This window comes from Chlorocebus sabaeus, chromosome 1, assembly GCF_047675955.1.
Source record: "Chlorocebus sabaeus isolate Y175 chromosome 1, mChlSab1.0.hap1, whole genome shotgun sequence".
Taxonomy (NCBI): Eukaryota; Metazoa; Chordata; class Mammalia; order Primates; family Cercopithecidae; genus Chlorocebus; species Chlorocebus sabaeus.
In genome coordinates, this window is record NC_132904.1 from 102,482,784 (window position 1) to 102,505,798 (window position 23,015).

General features: G+C 38.5%; 1 protein-coding gene across 4 annotated transcripts; it reads right to left on the reverse strand.

The window, feature by feature from the left end:
* Positions 1-5,962: 5,962 nt before the first annotated feature.
* On the reverse strand, positions 5,963-20,302 carry MSANTD4 (Myb/SANT DNA binding domain containing 4 with coiled-coils). 4 transcript variants are annotated; one of them, XM_008020713.3, is made up of 3 exons: positions 20,209-20,302; positions 8,504-9,119; positions 5,963-8,163 (listed from the first exon to the last, which is right to left on the reverse strand). In XM_008020713.3, exons 2-3 carry the CDS (start codon positions 8,963-8,965, stop codon positions 7,588-7,590), a joined length of 1,038 nt encoding a protein of 345 aa, XP_008018904.1. In that variant the 5' UTR covers positions 8,966-9,119; positions 20,209-20,302; the 3' UTR covers positions 5,963-7,587. The 4 variants fall into 4 exon arrangements, with proteins under 4 accessions (XP_008018904.1, XP_008018905.1, XP_008018903.1 ...); XM_008020714.3 differs by having other exon boundaries at positions 19,855-20,302; XM_008020712.3 differs by having other exon boundaries at positions 19,851-20,302.
* Between the last annotated feature and the right edge of the window lie 2,713 nt (positions 20,303-23,015).

Here is a 23,015-nt window from a genome sequence, read left to right on the forward strand (position 1 = left end):
ATCTAGATCAGGACACAGATAATCTTTAATGGGAAAGAGAATCCTCTGCACAGTACAGTCATCTCAGGGAACACAAAGCCAAGCTATGACCACGCCTGGTTCAAGTATGTACAGTACAGCCAAAGCAGCAGTCACAGAACACACGTGACTGCCAGGGCCCACTGCTATGGTTTAGGGGCAGTTCTCAGGCAAGAGGAGAATGAGTCATAAGCTGGACAGACTGGTGTTGACTTTAACACCTGTATTCAAAAAATTCCCAAGGAGACTTTGAAAGACATGATACCAAGTTTATATGATAAAATATTCTAATTTTATTCAGTGAAATTCATTTTGACACTTTTAAATTATGGTAAACAGTAATAGAAATGATAAAGCCCGTCCATCCTCCTGAAGTTTTGTGCCGCTAAATGTCATTTTAGAATAGAAAATGAAAAGGTGAAATGGGCACGGTGGCTCACACCTGTAATCCCAGCACTTTGGGAAGCAGGAGGATCTCCTAGCCCGAGTTCAAGGCTGCAGTGAACTATGATTGCACCACTGCACTCCAGTCTGGATGACAGAGCAAGACCATGTCTCTAAAACTAAAATTAAAAAAAATAAGAAAAAAGAAAATGGTAAGCTGAAGAGTGAAAGTGATATGATCAAAGGAAAATACAGGGAATATTTGGAGAGCAGCTTGACGAGCATACTTAGTTATGATAGCAGGAGGAAATCTTTAAAGGGTAGGCAAAGGACATTTGTGGACTTTATACTTCTCCTGACTCCTTACAAGAAAAATCAGTAATACCTCCACACCACTTTCCAGTTTTAAACTGCATTCTCATAAGTTATTATTCTAAACACGGTGAGTGACAGCGCACATATACTAGATATAATACAGAAAAGAACAGTGAGGCTCAGAGAGACTGACTGCTCCATATCAGTCATCTGAAGTGGATCTGGGGCTGGACCTACGGTCTCCCCTGAGCTTTGCTCATCTTCACTACTTCATGTCCTGTCAATTCTCAGGATGTAAGAAAAGGAGTACTTTGGTGTTGCGGGAAGTCAGGGACCTTGAATAGAGGGACTGGCTGAAGCCATGGCAGAAGAACATAAATTATGAAGATTTCATGGACATTTATTAGTTCCCCAAATTAATACATTTATAATTTCTTATGCCTGTCTTTACTGCAATCTCTGAACATAAATTGTGAAGATTTCATGGACATTTATCACTTCCCCAATCAATACTCTTAGAATTTCCTATGCCTGTCTTTAATCTCTTAATCCTGTCATCTTCGTAAGCTGAGGACGTATGTCGCCTCAGGACCCTGTGATGTGATGATTGCGTTAACTGCACAAATTGTTCATAAAGCATGTGTATTTGAACACTATGAAATCTGGGCATCTTGAAAAAAGAACAGGATAACAGTGATGTTCAGGGAACAAGGGAGATAACCATTAGGTCTGACTGCCTGGGAGCCAGGCAGGACAGAGTCATATTTCTCTTATTGCCGAAAATGGGTAAAAAAAAATATCGCTAAATTCTTTCCCCAGTAAGGAATGTTAATAATTAACAGCCCTGGGAAAAGAACGCATTCCCAGGGAGAGGCTTCTAAAATGGCCGCTCTGGGAGTATCTGCCTTATGCAGTTGTAGATAAGGAATGAAACATGCCCTCATCTCCTGCAGCACCCCCAGGCTTGCTAGGATTAGGAAATTCCAGCCTGGCAAATTCTAGTCAGACCGGTTTTCTGCTCTTGAACCCTGTTTCCTGTTAAGATGCTTATCAATGACAATGCGTGCACAGTGGGACATGAAACTTCATCAGCAATTCTAGTTTTGCCCTGGCCTTGTGACCTTGCCCTGCCCATTTGCCTTGTGATATTTGCCTTTGAAGCATGTGATCTCTGTGACCCACACCCTATTCGTATACCCCCTCCCCACTGAAAATTACTAATAAAAAATTGCTGGTTTTGTGGCTTAGGGGGCATCACGGAACCTGCCAACATGTGATGTCTCCCCCAGACACCCAGCTTTAAAATTTCTCTTTTGTACTCTTTCCCTTTATTTCTCAGACCGGCCGATGCTTAGGGAAAATAGAAAAGAACCTACTTTGGAATATTGGGGGCTGATTCCCCTGATACTTTGGGAAAGCTATTCTGGAAGTATAACACAGGGAGGACTGGATAGGAAGAAACTGAGAGGTTGCTGGAATACAGGCTACACATGCCTCCATGCTAAGGACTACATGTGAGATTGAAGGAGGCTGTTCTGAGCCATCAGCAGGAGAAAATACAGGACTTGATCAACAACTTGGATAGAATGAAGGCAAAAGACTCAAAGACACATCTAAAATTTCCAAGCAACCTGATACAAATGGTGTCCCTGCAGAGAGAAGATGATTCACAGGTATGAGAGAAAAGAGCTAATGAATTTGATTCTGGCGTGCATTGTGTATTTGGAGGAACAAAAATACACAAGGTGAGATGCTTATAACTTATAAATTTACAAGCTTATAAGTGCTTGTAAATTTATATTTCAGCTCAAATGTTGGAACTGGAGATTTTAAATTAGAATGGAAATGACATTAAGAGTTGACTGACTATATTTCAGTTTATTTTTCTAAAGATGAATGGGTCACATCAAAGAAACAAATGGTAAATAATAAAGGGTATTGATAAAGTTCTCTGAATGTACAAAAATTCAAATTTTATAATAATTGCCATTTCTTGTTTCTTCTTAGTCTTAATTCAAACAGCACAGTCTGAATGCCTCTATCTACAGTGGTAAATTAATCTGTGATTTCAGCATCCAACTTTCCTATTTTTTAAAAAGAGGTATGTTCTTCTCCAGCTGTGTCCCAGTTATATATAAGCTAGATCCCTTTCAATATGCATTGGGAGATATTTGAAAAATGATACATTTGACAGACAATCCTCATCTGGATTTTAATTAAGGCCCCATGCAAAACGCTGCCTGGCATGTATAAAGAGGATCTACACATGTCAAAAAAAAGTACAGGTGGAAAAAGGAAACAGGCTGGTAGTTCTCTGAGAGCTTTCAAAATTATAACTTCAGGTCTGATGATAGTGACTTGAAAGCCCTGATAGATTAAAAATTAAATATTTTATAAATTAAATTTACTTTTGGGAAAGTGTAATGTTAAAACAAATGTAGAGCAATACAGTAAAAATCATTTTGGATTCAAAACAAAAATGTTAAGGACAGAGAGGTAGAAAAAGATATCTATTCAAAATAAAATATTCTGGAAGCATTATGATCTGCTTTTATATACAGGATAGAGGTGACAAAGCATGAAGAAGTAGAAAAATGAACAGAGAAGCAGCAAAGTAATATAAAATGGACAAATTAGGCAGAAAATGAAAGAAGTGAAGCAGAAATTCCCTTCAATTACAAAGACTAAAGTGTTTAATTTAGAAGAAAAAGCCTGAGAGAACACTATATATTTCTTTTCTGCAAATTTATGGTCCCTTCCTTCTCCTAAACCAACCATTTCTACAAAATAGATGGGAAGGTGCTCCTTACAATAAGGATGCCCATATAATTCAAAGTCCTTATCAAGGCACTTTTGTCTAGAACTAACCAGATAGAATATCAGAACCACTGGTATAATCACAGTATCCCAGGCAAACCAGAGTGAAGATGTGGTAGACTGATTGCAAACATGGCCACAATTCCTCAGCCCTCCCTGTATCCCATTTTTTTTTCTTTTTTTGGAGACAGAGTCTCGCTCTGTCGCCCCGGCTGGAGTGCAGTGACGCAATCTTGGCTCACTGCAAGCTCTGCCTCCCAGGTTCATGCCATTCTCCTACCTCAGCCTCCAGAGTAGCTGGGACTACACGCACACACCACCACACCCAGCAAATTTTTTTTTTTTTTTTTTTTTTGTATTTCTAGTAGAGATGGGGTTTCACCATGTTAACCAGGATGGTCTCCAACTCCTGACCTTGTGATCTGCCCACCTCAGCCTCCCAAAGTGCTGGGATTACAGGTGTGAGCCACCATGCCCAGCCCCTGTATCCCACTTTTACCCAATTTAACATCTCCTCTTATCAGTAGGTGGATTCCATTTCCCAAGCCTTGACTTTGGTCTGGCTCTGTGATTAGTTCTGGCCAATCTGGTGTGGCAGAAGCATAACGAAGTGCTAGTTCCGAGACTTGGCCTTGCCACCTTGAACACCTCTGCTTTCTCTCCTCTACGCTTGCCATCTCCATTAGAACAAGCCCAAGCTACCATGGCTATAGGATCAAATACCATAGGGAGAGCTTAGCTCCACCATTTACCACCCCCTGCCCTTCTGTTATTTAGCTAACCCCAGAAGTTGAACATCATAGCCAACCTGTAGCTGACACTGAGAACCCAGCCAAGAGCAAAACCACTCAGTTAAGCTGTGCCTCATTTCCTCTAAAATTTTGAGCAAAATAAATGGTTGGGGTTTCCAGCCATCAAATTTTTGATCAGTTTGTTACACCGCAGTAGCTAATAGATGCACTCACTATGAGTGTGCCTGACACCTCAGAAGTACAGCAACAGTGTTTCCTACTGGAATGAACCAATCCAACCCATCTGCACCTAAAGCAGGATTAAGAAATCCAAAGCTCTTCAACCAAAGCCCTAGAAGATATGCTTCTTTTTAGTTTCTTACTTCCAGGCATTTAAGAGTGCTCTATCCAAAAAAAAATTATTAGCTATTTTCATGCTTTGCCTAAGAAATTAAAAACTGACCAGACATGGTGGCTCACACCTGTTATCCCAGAAGTTTGGGAGGCAGACGCGGGTGAATCACTTGACGTCAGGAGTTCAAGACCAGCCTGGTCAAAACAGTGAAATCCCATCTCTACAAAAAATACAAAAATTCACCTGGCATGGTGGTGGTGGTGATGCTTGCCTGTAGTCCCAGCTACTCAGGAGGCTGAGCCAGGAGAATTGCTTGAATTTGGGAGGCAGAGGTGCAGTGAGCCAAGACTGCTCCACTGCACTCTAGCCTTGGTGACAAAGTGAAATTCCGTCTCAAAAAATCTTGGATCTCAAATCCAACATTAATACCATCTTTTACTTAGGTAATATTTTATAGTTTATATATTTAACAGATACCATTTTCTTTAAAAAACAAAACAAAACAAAAACAAAAACAAAAATCTATGTAGCACAGGCAGAGTACGTATCATGCCCAGGTTACAGAAGAAACCAAACTGAAGAGCAAGTTAAATGACTTTTGCAAATAGCAAATGGCAAAGCTACAATACTTATAACTATACCTACAAACTTTCACTACTTTTCCTTAGAGCTCTTATGCTAAAATCTTGGGTCAATATTGGTATGTAACTTTTAAGAAAGATGGTTAATTAAATCAATGAGGCTTTTTGTTGTTGTTGCCGTTATACAAGTGGAAATAACATGATGTATTAGTCTGCTTTCATGCTGCTGATAAAAGATATACCCAAGACTGGGTAATTTATAAAGAAAAAGATTTAATGGACTCACAGTTCCATGTGGCTGGGGCGGCCTTATAACCACGGCAGAAGGTGAAAGGCATGTCTTACATGGAAGCAGGCAAGAGAGAAAATGAGAACCAAGAGAAAGGGGTTTCCTCTCATAAAACCATCAGATCTTGTGAGACTTACTTATTCACTACCATGAGAACAGTATGGGGGAACTGCTCCCATGATTCAATTATCTTCCACTGGGTCCCTCCCACAACACATGGGAATTATGGGAGCTACAATTGAAGACGAGATTTGGGTGGGGACACAGCTAAACCATATCACATGAGTTAGATCTCAAGGGTTCTTTTGAGGAGCAAATAACGTATGCAGCATACATGGCTCAATGTTCAGCCAAAATGTTAGGTCTCTGTCCTCATTGACTGTGATAGGGCTCTCTTCTAAGCTTGATAACCTCTACCCTTAGAGCACTGAGTATCATTTGCAATTACAAATTCTCAGATGGTATAGGCAAATTTATTTCTACGGTAGAAGCATTTATTTCAGATATAGAAAAATAACACTATTTCAAAGTCAGAGTAAGTAAACAGAAGTATATTTTTTCCTTGCATACCCATCCTCAAATGTCAACATACAATTTCCAGCTATTCTTACAAGGAACAAATGCAGAAGCAAGGTAGTAACTGTCAACAGAAGAGCTGTGTTAAAGCTACATATCAGCCTTGAAAATCAGAAAACACAAAGTGATCCAGTGCAGAGATTCTCAACTTTAGTGTGCATCAGAATCACTTGGATTGTGGAAAACGCACCTTCAGAGAGCTGAAGGAAAATCATCAGGTCAAGCAAGCCCTTGGTCTCAGAATAAATATCCAAGAGACTAAAGATACATACTTTGTTCCTCAGGGAAGGGGGAAGGACAGAATACACTACAATATAAAAGATCAGCCATTTACTCTGTGTGACTCCTCTGGGCTTCAGATTCAGGAATAACGACAGATACAACTCTCAAGAATTGTTCTACATACTGGGTTAGATAGTGTAATAAGTGCTTCTCCAATCCATAATACATAGCTACTATCATTACTTCAACATCATCATAATTATTTGATACAGAGTACATCTTCCCCCACCCGCCGCCCACTCCCAAATGGCTGCTATTACTTATTTTAAAAGTTAAACAATCAGTTATTGGGTTCAAGCTCATGGACTACAAATACCATTTTTATACTGGTATCATTTTTACTAGCTTCAACTATTCACTTATAAGATCTCAGTACATTACTGAAATGACAATTTTCGTACCCAAACTAAGACAATGACTGAAAGAAAAGGAACTAAAGCTTTAAAATTGTGTCTTGCTTCTAGAGCATTAATAGTGAGATAAAGAATTCTTTTCAGAGTGACCCACTTTAGATAATCTCTGATGTTCCCTGTATTGTTTTCTGAATCTGAGAAGGCTATTTATAGATGGAAACATGGGAATAAAATACCTATAATCTTCATCACTTCCTATATTCAATATACTACACAGTAACATTTCGTAGTTAAAGTTTTTGGCCATTTAAGTACCTACCCACATAAATATCTGAGGTTTTAATATTCTAAAACTATAAAACATAGCTATAGAGGTACACAGTTAGGCTAGGACAGGGTTTCTCAACCTCAGGACTAACGATATTTTGGGTCGGAAAATTCTTTACTGAGTGTGTGTGGGGCTTGAGGAGGTATGCACTGCACAGTAGCAACCTTCTCCCCACCCCAGTTTTGACAACCAAACATGTCTCCGGACATCACCAAATTGGTCTTCTGAAGGCCAAAATCTACCCCAATTGAGAACTTCTGGGCTAGAATTTTATATAGACATAACTGTAAACTCTGGGTACACAGACAATACAAGACTCTATGTAATATTATAAGGTAAAGAATCCAGCACAGTACATTTCTGCTATACTGTTTACGCTAGGGCACAGTTTTTATATACTACTTAGGCATACAGTTATCTACATATAACTTTTTCCTACTGAACACTGATATTAGACGAGAAAAGAAACCACAGCTAATCCAGCAACCATCATTATATCACCTGATATGAGAAAAATCTACAATTTTCAAACATTTGCTAAATGGAAGCCTGGAAAAATCACTGCAAGTGTCCTTCTTTCTGAATTCGAAGTCTGTCTTTCTCTACTTGTAAGCGTTCCTTTTCAATCTGCAGTTTCTCAGATTCAAATTTCAAAAACTGCAGTCTATCCTTTTCCAGTTGCAAGCGTTCTCGCTCAAGTTTTAACTTCTCTGTTTCTATGTCCTGTGGTTGAAGCATGGATTTTTCTCCTTGACCAAGTTCATTTTCCAAGGACGGTTTCTCTGAATTGACTATCTGTAACCTCAACTTCTCTCTTTCAATCTGCAGCCGCTCCTTCTCCAGCTGAAGCCGCTCATGCTCCATGTCTAAATGCCGCAACCTCTCTTTCTCAATTTGTAGGCGTTCCTTTTCTACCTGCAGTCTTTCAGCCTCAATATCCAGTCGTCGTTTTTCTAACTCTAGTTTCTGTTTCTCAATATTTACAAGCAAATGAGGCTCATCATATGCAGATCTAGATGGTGTTGAGTTAAGGGTAAAAAACTCATCAATGTGGGGGAAATCGGGAAGTTCATTTTCTCTCCTGGAATCTGGTATGACGGATGACAACATTTCTTCCTCCTCCTCAATTTCAAACTAAGAGCAAAGAGAAAAGCAATTTTCAGTATTGACTGCTACTTTGTGGCAATTTGTCTAAATATTTCTTAAAAGCTTTCTGCATTGTTTGGGGAAAATAAGTTGAATTTTGAATACCATTTACACTGAATTACTTGATGTCTGTAATACCCATAACCTAGGTAATTATATTTAGGTGGGAAGAAAAGTATTAATGATGTAAAGAGAAAAGCAGAATGACTTGTTATGTATTATTTTTAAATAAGCTTGAAAATCTGGGAAGGACTTAACAGTTCCTGAACAATAATCTCCCACATCAGAATTGAAAAGATTAAAAGAGGGTACAGAGGCTAATACTTACTTCAGGACTCTGCGGATCCCTTTCTTCCTCTTCCACCTTGACCTCAGTTAAGGATCCACCTGCATCCCTGAAATCTGCCACATTTTGCCAGTCAAAATTTGCATCATTTCGGAATCCAATCTTTTCATCTATCTCTTCAGTGAGAGAGTCATCTAAATCAGAGGAGGGAAGGGGAAATCCCGAACCGACCAGCTTAATGTTGGCCTTCATCCTCTTTCTCTTCATAAGTGCTCGCCAGTCAAGGTACCTTCTTTTCACCTCTGTCCCTGTCCTCTGTTCTCCTTCTCCTACAGCATTCACACACTGTGCAATCTCTTCCCAAGCCATTCGCTTCATCACGTTAATTGTTGTATTGAGCTGTTTGGAAAAAATGACTTCTTTCCGTTTTGTAATTTCTTTCAAAAGGGTCTGAGTTTCTTGAACACTAAAATTGCTTTTCCTTTTTCTTTTCAACTGCTTCATTTTTAACTTCAATGCAGTTTTTATAATAAGAGAAGATGTGAAAACAATTTGAGGAATGCTGCAAAGCACAAAAACCAAGGATAATTCTTTGCTGGCACTTAATTCAAATCATTGTCTTCCATTCATCTAGTGGCAGAGGCAGTCTGGATAATTCCTAAAAGGAAAAAAGTACAAGCAATCAATCAATCTGCAACTTCTACAACATACTTCAAACTAATGAACGATATAATTTTTAAGAGAAACAAAAAACAACCCTCTAAATACAGCTTAAAATTGTGTACTTTATCTTTGCCAGTACCAACATAGTCCAAATTGCCACCTTCTCCCCACTGGAGTGCTGCAAAGGTTCCTAACCAGTTGCCAGTATTCACTCCTGACTCCCCTCCTGCTGCTTCAGCTCCTTCTCCCACAAATTCTCCCTCTCTCCTCCAATTGCACTGGCCATCTTTCAAGCACCTATTCCTGTCAAGCTCTTTCTTGGTTCAGGACCTTTGTCCACACTGTTCCTACTGCCTGGAAAATGGATTTCTCCCTTCTTGGTCTACTTAATTCCTCTTCATCCTTTAGCTTGCAGATTAAGTATTCATTTCTCAGGGAAGCCTTTCCTGACAAATCAAATTACTTCAGCATAAAATTTGCAGTACTTTTCCTAGACTGAATTTTACACTTGTGCTAACATACAGCTCAGAGTCTGTCCCTTTCCCCAGTTCACTGCAAAGTTTCACAAGGGCAGGGATGTTTCCACTGGCCATCACCTCCCCAGAGACTAGCAGAGATTCTGGCACATGGCAAGCACACCATGAATATGTTTTGAATGAATGAAAGAGTCGATTTGCCAAAATAATCATTAGCTCAAGATATCTAAAAGAAAAAGTACACTTTACAGAATAATTTTAGAGGAAATTGAAAGGCTGAGCTGCAAAATCAATAAAACTCAGAAACCAATTTGAGACAACGTAATCTGATCAAATAAATGCCAACTACCTACATTTTACTACTTCACAAATTCAAACTCATTTTAAGGTTAATAAACCAACATAGAAACCCTAAATTCGGAATATAATTTACTGAAACAATGAAAGTATTGTAGGAATATGACAAAATTAAAGGGGTAACCAAAAAATGGCAAGGATTTTACCCAGCCATCCCACCTAATTAATCATGTAAGTAAAAAGATCATCAAAAAAGATCAACAAAAGAAAATGATCGCCCAAAAATAAAAAGGAAAAGATCACCAAAAAATTTTTTTAGATTCCTAAACCTTTCAATGACTGGTGCACACTGCATGATTTGCCCTTGTAATTCTGTTCCTCACCCCATCCTCCCCTCCCTTAAACCACCTAAACAAAAGCCCCTGACATCAAACAAAACCAGGCCTGGACTATATTTTTGTTTCTAATTAAGGCTCTTAATTATGTGCCTTTCTTTGGAGAATTTCTCAGCAGTACTTTGTACTTTTCTGGGCCACTTTAACTGTAGAGTTGAAGATCACAATATAGGAAAGTATCTATACTTGGAGTCTCTATTAAATAAATTTTAAAATATCCATGTGGCAATATCTGTATACAGATTTTGAGTGGAAAAGATCTTCTCTTGTAAGCGCTTCTTCTAGAAACGAGACGTGTTTCTCCAATTTCCAGACTCTCAGGTTGTCAGACTGTCAAAGAAGGTATACCTGAAACTTGTCAGACGTGTAAACTCTTTTAGGCTCCTCTCCAGACCGGGAACTCTGGAAGTGGGAACTAGCAATCTGTGTTTCAATAAACCCTCCAGATAACTCTAACTCAAAGATAACTCTTTGAAACCCTCTGTGCTACCCACACTAGTAGAACAGATGCTTCACATGCCTGACTCTCTTACCTACCTTGAATTCAGGCCTTACGTAAGTGCATATGGTGGAATCTAAAGCATATCCACAATCCTCACCGCAATGGGTTGGGGAAGTGTAGTTTTTTGTGCTAGCTAGCCTTTGCATTACTAGAAAGCATACTAGGAGGCTAGAACAGATGCTGAGTGAGTCAGGGACTCGATTTTCTCATAGTGACAGAAAATGAGGTCATCTATCAAAAAGGTCCCAGTGTCTCACACAGTATAGTACATATTGCTTTATTAATATTGATTTAACTGAGGAGAAGTGGGATAGATGTCAAAAAAGTATTTTGACTTGGAAAAGAGATTTTAAAAGATGTAAGGGGAAACAGGGCTCAGAAAGAGTAAGGGGTACCTTACACAGACCATGCTGTCTGACTTCAAATTCACTCACTGATAACTGCTACAGAGCTGACTTTTCCTCCCTTATAAAATGTGAAATGGGATGACATTACCAAGATTCCTTCCAGCCCTATCACTGTTTGACCTTAAACTTTTCCTATCAATATGAAAAAAAGTATCAAAATATCCATGAAGTCCCAAGTCCTGTCATTTAAATCCCACCATGTCATTATATGGGAGATACCAGCCTTTCTATTTATAAAACAAGACCCAGAGAGGTTAATTTGCCCTCAACACAGCTAGTTAAATGGCAAGACTTATTACAACCAGGTTCCCTCATGTCACGTCTATTTCGACTTTATTAGCAGCTTGTGGTAGCTAAACCTTAAAAATGTGTTGCTGGCCAGGTGCAGTGGCTCATGCCTGTAATACTAGCACTTTGGGAGGCCGAGGCGGGCGGACTGCCTGAGCTCTCAGAAGTTCAAGACCAGCCTGGGCAACATGGTGAAACCCCGTCTCTACTAAAAATACAAAAAATTAGCTGGGCATTGTGGTGCACACCTATAATCCCAGCTACTCGGGAGGCTGAGGCACGAGAATCACTTGAACCCAGGAGGCAGAGGCTGCAGTGAGCCGAGATCATGCCACTGCACTCCAGCCTGGGCGAAAGAGCAAGACTTTGTCTTAAAAAACAACAACAAAGTGTTGCTAAGGTAAGTTTTGAGATGTCATTTAGTAAAAGATTTTCAAAAGGAGATTCTTATCTATGTGGAAGGTCCAGATAAAATTCTTTATATTGGCAGAAAAGGTCCTCAAAGCTTCAATCGGTTATATTTCCTCTACTTCCTGTTAAAGTAAATTAGAACAGAGACCTGGCCTGAAGAATCCCTGAGCAGACAAAACCAGTTAGGCCTCATGAGTGACTTTAATTTTGCTTGATTTGCAAACATACGCAACACTTAACTTGGGCTAATTTTTTGGTAAATTCCTATTTTTTTAAAAAAAAAACTTAAGACTAAGCAATCAGAAACCACCAACTAACTTATGTAACTAGGGACCTTCCAGCAGGACAGATCAAATTAGACAACCTTATAACTGTAACCAATCAACTATTTTCTTTGCTTTACTTCTGTCAGTCCTATAAAGATTTCCTGCCTTGCATTTCCACTGCGGAGCTCCCAGACCACTTCTGGTTTGGAGCTGCCTGATTCAAGAATCACTATTTCCTCAAATAAACTTGTTAAAAGTTATCATGTCTCAGTTTACCTTTTAATACATGGTTTCTTTTCTCTTACTCTGTCTGCCAATTTAAACTTTCCATTAGTGTGAAAAATAGTTCTACTGTAATTCACAATACAAACAGCATCTTCTACTGAAGCAAAAATACAGCAATTAAGCAAGGCTAAATTGAATAAGAAAACACACATCTTTTCTATCATCTTTTCTTTTAGACTGAAAAGTGGATGCTAACACCTTATTTTTAAACTTTAATAACAACATATTTCTTATCATCATTGCATTAAACCTTTATGCATTTTTCTTTTTCAAGCTCTCGGTATTCCTTGTTCAGCTGACTTTGTACGTGTCTAGTAATATCACCAAAAATATGCCCATCACCACATTTTTGTTTCCAATCACTCATGTGGAATAACCATCTCCTGAACTGCCACTTGCTGCTGAAATAGAGGTCAGAGAACTAAAAATTCAAAACAGCTGAAACGAACTCTCAAGAAATCGCTGTCAATTTCATATACCCATATAAAAGGGCAAAGTATGCAAAAACAAAAAAGAGAAGACTGCAAGCCAACTATTTCTAAAGTAGACTTATAGACTTTCAAAATTTCTCAAGAGAATTTTAATGATAAAATTGAAATCCACAAAACTGGAATGTATAATCAACAGCAGCACTCTTGATACTGCCCTAGAGACATAGTCCCCTTACAGTCAAATGTAAACCTTTTATCCTCTAGAATATAAGCAAATAATATAAGCAAAGGTTATCTATAAATGGAAACATCAAAAGAGGTAGTGTGTGTAGTAGTTATGAGCACAGATTCTGGAGTCAGACCACCCGGGTTAGAGTCCTGGCTCTGGCAATTCCTCGCTGTGTGGCCTCAGTTACTTAACTTCCCTATGCGTAATTTTATTTGTAAAATGACAATAACATTACTTCATAGAAATACTATAAGGATTAAAGGACTTAGTCAAATAAAGAGAACAGTTCCTGGTGCACATTAAGCACTATTACGTATTTGCCACATCAAAGGCAAAATATTTAAATAATTTTGACAAAAGGAAACAGAAAGGTCACAATAATATTGTAATTGTTCTAGTTCCTAAGTTGAGGGATAGGTTCATGGGTCTTTATTATTATGCTTCAAAACATATACACTTACATTAGGAGTGTGGTGGAGCCTACCCATGAGAGCTTTCAAGAATCAACCGGGGACATCACTTTCCGCCTCCACATTCAGCCATGTCATGTTAAGAGCTAAAAATTGGCCAAGACAGCACTTACTAATACTACAGAATTGTCATATTAGAACTTTTTTTTTTGAGTGGGCAGGGAGCTTTTCATTAGAACACTCCAGCTATATTATTTTTGCGTGTATCAAATACTATCTAATAAATAAAAGAAAGTGAAATGTTTTAACATCTGATCCCAAGGCAATTTAGTGAACACTGTAGAATGCTTATACTTTTATTTTTAGAGATAGGGTCTCACTCTGTTCCCCAGACTGGAGTACAGTGGCTCAATCATAATTCACTGTATCCTCAAACTCCTGAGACCCAGTGATCTTCCCGCCTCAGCTTCCTGAGTAGCAAGGCAGGTGCACCACCATGTACAACTAATTTTTAAAATTTTTATACAGACAAGGTCTTGCTATGTTGTCCAGGCTGGTCTTGAACTCTTTGACTCAGGTGATCCTCCTGCCTTAGCCTCCTAAAGTGCTAGGATTACAGATGTGAGCCACCATGCTCAGCCTAGAATGCTTATAATTTTAGAAGATCATATTTAATTAATACTCTGGCCTAACATTCCTATGTAATTCAAATTATCCAATAGGGTGGGCAAGAATTTAGCTTTCCTCTAGAGGTGACGGAAAATATTCATGAGGTACCATGTTTATAAGCCACCATATAAAAAACTGAAGCAAACCGATTTATACACATCATTAAACCAGCCCCAATATGCTGCTTCTTAGTAGCCTATGTTGCAGGACAAGTGAAAGAATTATTAGTCAAAACTTGGCTGTTTCCTTCTACAATTTGCCCCTAGGAGATAGTAGCCCATCTGCTCTAAAAACAGTATCTTCAATACCTGGCACTGTGCGTAACAAATAGGAGGAGGTAAAAATACGAACCCAAAACAAGAAAATGATAAAGGGATGGGAAAGGGTATAGAAAGAGAAACAGAAACTAATTCAAGGAAAGTAAGCCAGGAAAACTGAAGTTTCCGTAGGCACACAAAACATATGCTTGTAAGAAAACAGAAGCAAGTCAACATAGGCAAGAAGCAGTTAGCTTGTAAGTGAAGAACAGATGTCCACCCTGTAACTACACTAAAGAATGAAACAGTTAACAAGTTATTCAAAATTCTGAAGAAAAATCTTCAGTTAACAGGCTGTATTGCTAGTCAGGCATATTGACCAACCGTAAAAAGGTTATCAAGGACATTAAAAAAAATGAAATCAGCACATTTGATGTCCTCAAAAACAGAACAGAGAGCCAAAGATATATTCCACCAAATCAAATGCCTACATGTGATAAAGATACAAACTACACAGAATGTTTCAGGGCATTGACATAGCCTTTTGAGTCATTTAAAAATCACTATCACATTTTTAAGGTAAAAGCATGGTAAAAATAGAAATGTTTATCAAAACGAGACTGGATGAATCAACTATTAAGTCACATAATGGAATATATGCAATAAATGTCATGTTAGAGTATGGATGTCTTAGCCCATAATCCCCATGTAGATGCTATAGTTGACGCAAGCCAACAAAATTGGCAAAGGAAATGCATCTGTCTGTGTGTGTACATACATGTTCACAGATCAACTTAGGAACATTCGCAGACATAGAACATCCTATGCTCTACAACAGGTTCATTAACTCTGTCTACCACCAACCTGGGGATCATGTGCACGGTCATTTCTGTCTCAGCCATATGGCTGTTTCTTAGCCCACAGCACATTTATTTTATTTTACTTTGAGGTCGTGAACATTATATTAAAAATCTACTTATGAGAAATTTTATTATAGAGAACTACATTATTTAAAGTCCCATATTTTTTTAAAACAGCAAAATATACACACAGAAAATCTAAATAAGAATGTAAATTCACAACGAAGTGAAAAATTTCTACCACCAATGTAACTACTATCAGCAATTTCTTGAAATTCTTTCCAGAAAAATCATGTTTATAATAGCATGTAAATATTTATGGACAAATTATACGTATTACATGAATACATACTAATTCCATCACATACATTAAAAAGCTATGTCTGTTGAAAATGTTAAGCGATAAAAAAATTAAAGAGAATTTATTGAAAAGATAGAAATGACCTGCATATGAATGATTCTAAAGGACAAATGAAGAGCCAAAGTTGGAATCCACAGTGAAAAATAGTAAGAAACGAAGAAAAATTATACAATTGAAAAAAATTATTTAGATGTTGCCAGAGCTGTGTCTCTCAAACTATACTATGTATATGAATCACCCGGGAACTCTGTTAAAATGAAGATTTTGATTCAGGTCTGCAGTGGGGCCTGGGAGTCTACATTTTTGACAAATGATGTCCTCGGATCGCATCTTGAGTAGCAACAGTCTAGGCTAGAGCGGCACTGTTCATTAGAAATACAATGTAATCTACAGTGTAATTTAAAATTTCCTAGTGATCCCAGTTAAGTAAATATGAAATGAAAAGGTGATTAATATTAACAGCTTTTATTTCACTCCATATGCTGTATAGTCAATATATTATTTCAATATGCAATAATATAAAAATTATCAATGAGAAATTTTCCATTGTTTTCTTTTGCTGTCATTAGAATACAATGTATACTTTACAGTTACAACACATCTCCTTTTGTATTAGCCACACTTCAAGAACTCAATAGAACATGCCACACTTCAAGAACTCAATAGAACATGTATTCAGTAGCTAATCTACTGAAAAGTGTAGGTCTATAGCACATCAAAATAACCTAAAGAGCTTTTAAAAATACCTATAACCAGTTCCCATCTCTGACCAATTAAAACAATCTCTGGAATAGGGCCAAGAACTCAGAGTCTAAAAGCTCTCCAAGTGCTTCTCATTTGCAGCCAGGATTGAGAACCACCCAAATACAGAATCAATGTTAAGAGTTCACTTGCTCCAATATGTAGAGAAAGGCAAGGCAGAGAGCAAATGGTGTAGCTGCTAAGAAATTTCCTTTCAGAGATTATTAAGAAAAGACCTCATCTGCCACAAAAGACTTATAATACAGACAAAGCTGGTTTATTTATGAAAAAATATGCCTAAGAGAATGTTATGTCAAATGCAAGAAGAATATGCTAGTTGTAAAGACCAATTCACACTCCTATTTGTTGGAAACACAGCAAAGGAATGAATACAAGCTTAGATGATTTAGACTTAAGAAGAAAAGGATGGCTGTCTTGAGAACCAAATTTTCTTCTAAGTAGAATGTCTTTAGACACCTATCCATAACTTCATTAGGAAAAAGTATGACTGAATTAGGAGTATAAATCAGGAACATGCATTATTAGATGAAGTAATTAGGATACTGTCTCACTCAACAGATATATACTGAGTGTTTAAAACCTTTCGAGGCTTTCCATTGCACTTAAGAGGTAAGTTTACTCCCCTTGCTCTTCCTCTCTTCCTATTGTAAACCCTATCTGAACCCTACCTTTACACTTTCCTATCTACCTTTTCTGGTCTTATCCATCATCTCCAATACTGACTCCCAACCTACTTTCCCAATCCACCTTCCCCATCAAACGTGTACTCACAAGTAGGTGGCACACAAACACAATACCGGTCATTTTGAAATCCCTCTAAATTCTAGATCAGTGCTGTCCAATAGAAATATAAGAGCCCTACATGTAATTTTAAATCCCCAAGTAGCCACATTAAAGCAGTAAAAAGAAACAGGTAAAACTGAGTATTTTATTTAACCAAATATATCCAAAATGTTATTTTGAAACATAATCAATATAAACAATTATTGAGATATTTTACATTCAGTAATGTAAGGCTACTGGCTACCATACTGGACAGCACAGCTCAAGCCATCATGGTTCCTGACCTTGGACTATCACACATATATTTCCCCAGGTCATCTTCCCAAAATTCCATGGTGTCTGCCTTTTCGTCAGGCCAATGCCTACTTATCCTTCAGCACTGGGTTTAAATGTCTTCTGTTCCAGGATCTCTTCACTGTTCCCATTCATCTAAGTCTGATGTCTTCCCTATGTGCTTCCACTATCAGCTTTATTATACCACTGATTTACATTAGGAACAATAAGGGATCAGATATGAATATATTATTCCTGCTATCAAATAATTTACAACTTAGTAAAACCTGTAAAACATAGATGCATAAAAAAGTACATAAACAAATTGTAATGAAGTCTGTAACCTGAAGGTTGTAAATAGACTACCTAAGGTTGTATGCCAATTCCACCACTTAACTAGCTCTGTGATCTCCAGCAAATTACTTAACCTCTTAAACTTGTTTCTTCATCTATAAATGGGAAAAATAATAGACTAATACTCGTGATGCTTTGAAGATTAAAAGAGATAATCCGATTAAGAAGCTTATTATGCCTACGATACAGTAAGCCCACAAATGTCAGCTATTATCCATTGCCCAGTACAGTATCTGAACGTAATTAACAAATATTTCTTCACTGGATGAATAATGCAACTATACAAAAACTACAATAAAGAAATACTAACAAAACACTCTGGATATTCATAAGAAAGACAAATCTTTGACGGGATCAAGGAAGGTTTTGAGTCGGAATCAGCACTTGATTTGGGTCTTATAAAACAGACTAATGAAGGATAGAAATAAAAGAAAGAAGTATCAGGAATTAAAACGAGAAAATTAGGATGGTAAGAGAGAGAAATCGTACTAAGCAAATTCTGGCTTAGTAAGACCTATTCTTTGCTAAAAAATGAACTGAAAGAGACAAATATATCTGTGAAAGTTTTTTTGAAATTCAAGCAGGCTACCATTAATATGGAACAACTGTCACTGTAGTAACATATAAATATATAACCAATATAAGTATATAATAAAAACAATTGAAGTTGTCAAGAGAATCCAAATTTATGCAGATATCCACCATAAGATTTTGCTCTTAGAATCTGAGATCAATTTAGAAATTGCATTGTTGTAAATGTATTGGTACACGGCAGAAATAGCAGTCCTTTTGAAGTACCACTGAGTCAATATATTTTAAAAATTTGGCAGCAGCTGTTGCTATTGGCAGGGCCTATTTTTTACCAACAGTTCCTAACTCCATACCCCTAACTTACAAAGTGGTATCCTGTTGTCCCTAACTGACCTATTCTGAACCGATGAACTATTTCATTTAATAAAATGGGCTTTAATACCTTTTTAACCTGACTGAAATTGATATTGGGATGCACCTTAGATATCCAGTCTTGGCTTAATTGTGTGAAAATCTTCTTCTAAAACCTTGACATTTTCTGATTAAGTGCAAGAAAGTGCCAGCACTGATGCATCTGGAGTTGCTGAAGTTCTCTAGATATGCTTACCTGGATAAAAGCCATTTCCAGAAATGTTTGTCTTTCTGTCCTCTCCTTTATATGTTGGTATCCAAGTAACAGAAGCTTGGGGTTTCTACCATCCATTCATTCCCCAATAATTTCCTCAAAAAATACTTATTGAGCTGCTACTGTGTGCCAGGCACTATTTTTGGTAGTGAGGATATAACACCTCAAAAAATGTGAAAATATGTCATTTTAGATGTCAAACACTATCCCTTTTGTATTGGCTGTCGTCACTCTCATAGCAGAAAGGATTCAACAGCTGCAGTCTCTAAAACTTACAAACCTTCCATGCCCAATCACAGAGAACAGCCATTTTCTAAAATCCCATTTCACAATCGTTCTTTACTGGTTGGAAATAGGAATGAGATGTAGTTCACTTAACCCGTAATCCTTGTGAAGATGACGTACCGCCAATGGCGTAATATAACCCGGCAACTTTTTACAAGCACTAAAACTTGAGAATGAAGTTCCTAGATACTTCATGATAAGACAGAATTAAGAAGTCTGAGAAAAACCAGACGGTAAGTTACGGATCAAAAAAAATTGAGGGTAAATTAGCTAAGCAGTTCAAGAAGAAAAGCATCACAAATCTACATATCAACCCTACCCCAATTCTCTTTAAAGTGTCACTTTCCCCTCCCCTATATTATATGGAATTCACTCCCCTGCCAAAAAAGATGTTCTTCTCTAAAACTCGTGGTAGGTACACAACAAGTTTACTTCAGGGTCGACGGTTATCAAAGTATCTTTCACCTCCCTCCCGCTGCCTCCTTTGGGACCGTCCAAAAACAGCCTCTGGGAAGAATCGAGTTAGACTGGGCTCCCGGAAAGCCACCCAGGGGAGCAGGGGCGCGCACCTGCCTCGGCCACAATGATGCGGTTGCTGCTGGTAGGAGTCCGGGTAGGAGTCGGAGTAACCTGGAAGATTTCCTCTCTGGATATTAAATGAGAGTCCCGACTGAGTGCCCAGAAACTTCTGTAATCTTGTTTCCGTGGCCTGGGCCCTCCCCAGCCTCCCCGGTCAGGCGACAGACGCGCGTGGCACTTCTCCCGAGCGAGCAGTCCCGCTACGCCGCAGCCCTCGGACCAAACCCGGCAGCAAGCGTTGCGGCCACTTGCCGCTGACCCCTCCGGGCCCCTCCCCACTGCGAGGGCACCCACTGGTCACGGAGCCACCGCTTCCCTGGCCGCCTCCTCAGGCACAGATCCGCTCACCTGCGACCCCGGCGGCACCTCCCCACCGTCGCCCCGGGGGGGGGTTGGAAAAAAGATGCTTCATTGATCCCCCGCCCACTGACTGCGCCCGCCCATCTCCTGCCACCCATTGGCTGACGTGGCTGCCGCTCATTTGGTAAGGCTCATCTATTGGCTAGAAGGATGTTGCCATTCTGGCTGAGAGCCCGCCCCAGGCCTGGCCTCACAATGGGAATCAAGTCCCAAACCGGTTCCGGGTTAGTGCCCTGGAATTCCGCCCCCTCGTGATTCACCTCCCTCTCTGCGCTCCGTCTGTGGTGCGCGGCTCTGTCAGTCAAGTGGACTCTAGGAAGGGATTGGCTCCTAGTGATCCGCTTGCTGCGCTGTTCCAACTGATTGGGGCACTGGCCGCTGCATCTGCAACTAGTCTGTTGTCCTTGACCCTCACCTGTTAAAAGGGCAAAGAAGAAGTGGGAACCGCGTGTTGCTCCAGTCGGGTTCCTAGACCAGCATCACCTCCTCGACCAGGCTGCGACCTAATTGGCCTCAGCCATTCCTCTAAGACTGCCCGTGCCAAAGGTCGCTGATGACTTCCATATGGCTAAATCTAGGAGTCACTTCTCAGTCCTTATCATGCTGTACTTCTCAGAAGACATTTGATTTTTTTTTTTTTTTTTTTTTTTTTTTTTTTTTTACCATTCTTCACTGTTTCCCCAAATATGTCCTTCTGCTTTCGTCTCTCCCAGTCCTCCTCTATATTCAAGTTTGCAGTTGCTTGTTTTCTGCCGCGTCACGTTCAGGTGTTCGTGACTAGTGCACCTTTCTTTCCGCTGACTGTCCAGGCCTCTGTGGACTCACCTGAATTCCATCAGTAGCCTCCTAACTGGCCTCGCAACATCCTGTCTGCCGGACTGTAGTTCATTCTTCACCTTGTAGCCAAAATGAGCTGCTTAAAGTTTTCTAGTGGAATCTCACCACTGGTGATACAGTACAAATTCCTTATCGAACCTGAAAAATAAGGCACCTACTTTTCCCTCAAGCTTCATCTCTCAACATCGTACCCACTTTTCTTCTTCCTTACCCCATTCCCTTTGCTTCTTTCAGTTCCTGAACTCTACAGTGGCCTGGGAAGTCAGTTGGCATTACTGTGTTTTCTCCCTGTTTCTCCGCTATGCCTAGCATTCATTTTAGAAATTCCTTTCTAAAGGAAGGCTTCCAGAATTATCTCCATTCATCCTCCCTCCACTTCCAAGCTTTCCCTTCCATGTAGGTTTGCCAGATAAAAATAGGACGCTCAGTTAAATTTGAAGTTCAGATAAAAAGCAAATAATTTTTAATCTGTCCAGTGGAATATTTGGTATCCATATGTTTATTTGCTAAATTTTTAAAAATAAAAATTTTTATTTACTAAATCTGCAAGCCTACTTCAGCGAGCTCTCATCACGGCCTTTCCTCTGACAGCTCTTGTCACGTATTTTATGTGGGTGGGGCTTTTCTTGTTCACCGTTATGAATAACGCAGTGTCTAGAATGTGACAGACACTCAAAAAAGATTTGGTAAATAAATGGTGGAATATTCTGGACGAATGGTGAATCCTTGCTGGATATTCTTGGAGGAACTCTCTCATAAAATAGGAAGTAATTATGAAATATGCTCTTTAAAATGTAATGATCGGTTTAACCTTACAGATTGTTACTTACGACTTTGTCAGTAAGCATAGACATGCTTGTCAAAGAAGCATGTCTATAGTTTTGCCTACGTAGATCAAAAGAAACTTTTGTAATTTTGGGAAAAATACAAGTTGTATTTTATAATTTTAGATTTTGTTTGTGGTGGGTGGTTTTTGTTTTGTTTTTTTGTTTGTTTGTTTGTTTTTGATGAGTACAGTGGAAAAAGTAAGAGAACTAGCTATCCCCATCTTAACCAGACACTTATCAGTTCTGTTCAGAGCCTGTCCACCACTTGAATCTGTTTATTTACCTCAGTAACGGGGACAAGAATGGTAAATCAGTATTAACAAACTTTTGCTTTCATATCATGAACTCTAAGCTTTCCCCAATTAACTTCAGTCTCTTTGCTAATTGAAGTATCTTTTTCAAATACCCTCACTATTTCCTCTGAGCTACATCTTGTCTGAGTGGATATGGACCAACAAGGAAGAGTTTGAAAGTAATCCATAATGTTTACTATTAGTACTACATGACCAACCTGTTTGCTGATTTAATTTTTCTCAATATTAAGTCCAGGCTAGAGATTTGACCCAGAGGTACTTACACACTTATTTTACAACTATGCTGTCCAACCGTAATAGCCAGATGAGTCATTAGAATGTGACTAGCACAATCAAAAAACTGAATTTTAATTGTATTAATTTTAATTAACTTTAATTTAAAAATTGATATTTGATTCAAGTTACTAGATACTTCTAAGTGTATTTGGAAAATATGGGTTATATGTATACTTTTTCAATTGTAAACTTTTTGAAATCTAAATATAGATCAAGTATTTCTGATTTAAAAATAGTGTCTGAATTGGGATGTGCTATAAGTGTAAAATATATGCAGGATTCCAAGATTTAGTATGAAAAAAATTAATATCTCACTAATAATTTTTGTGTTGACTATAAGTTGAAATTACAATATTTTGCATAATTGTGTTAAGAAAAATATGTTATTAAAATTAATTTTACCTGTTTTAAATTGTTTCCAGCTTTATTGAGGTATGATTGACAAATAAAAATTATATATATTAATGATTATTTGATATACATATACATTGTTAAATGATTACCACAATCAATACATCCACCACCACACATAGTTGCCATT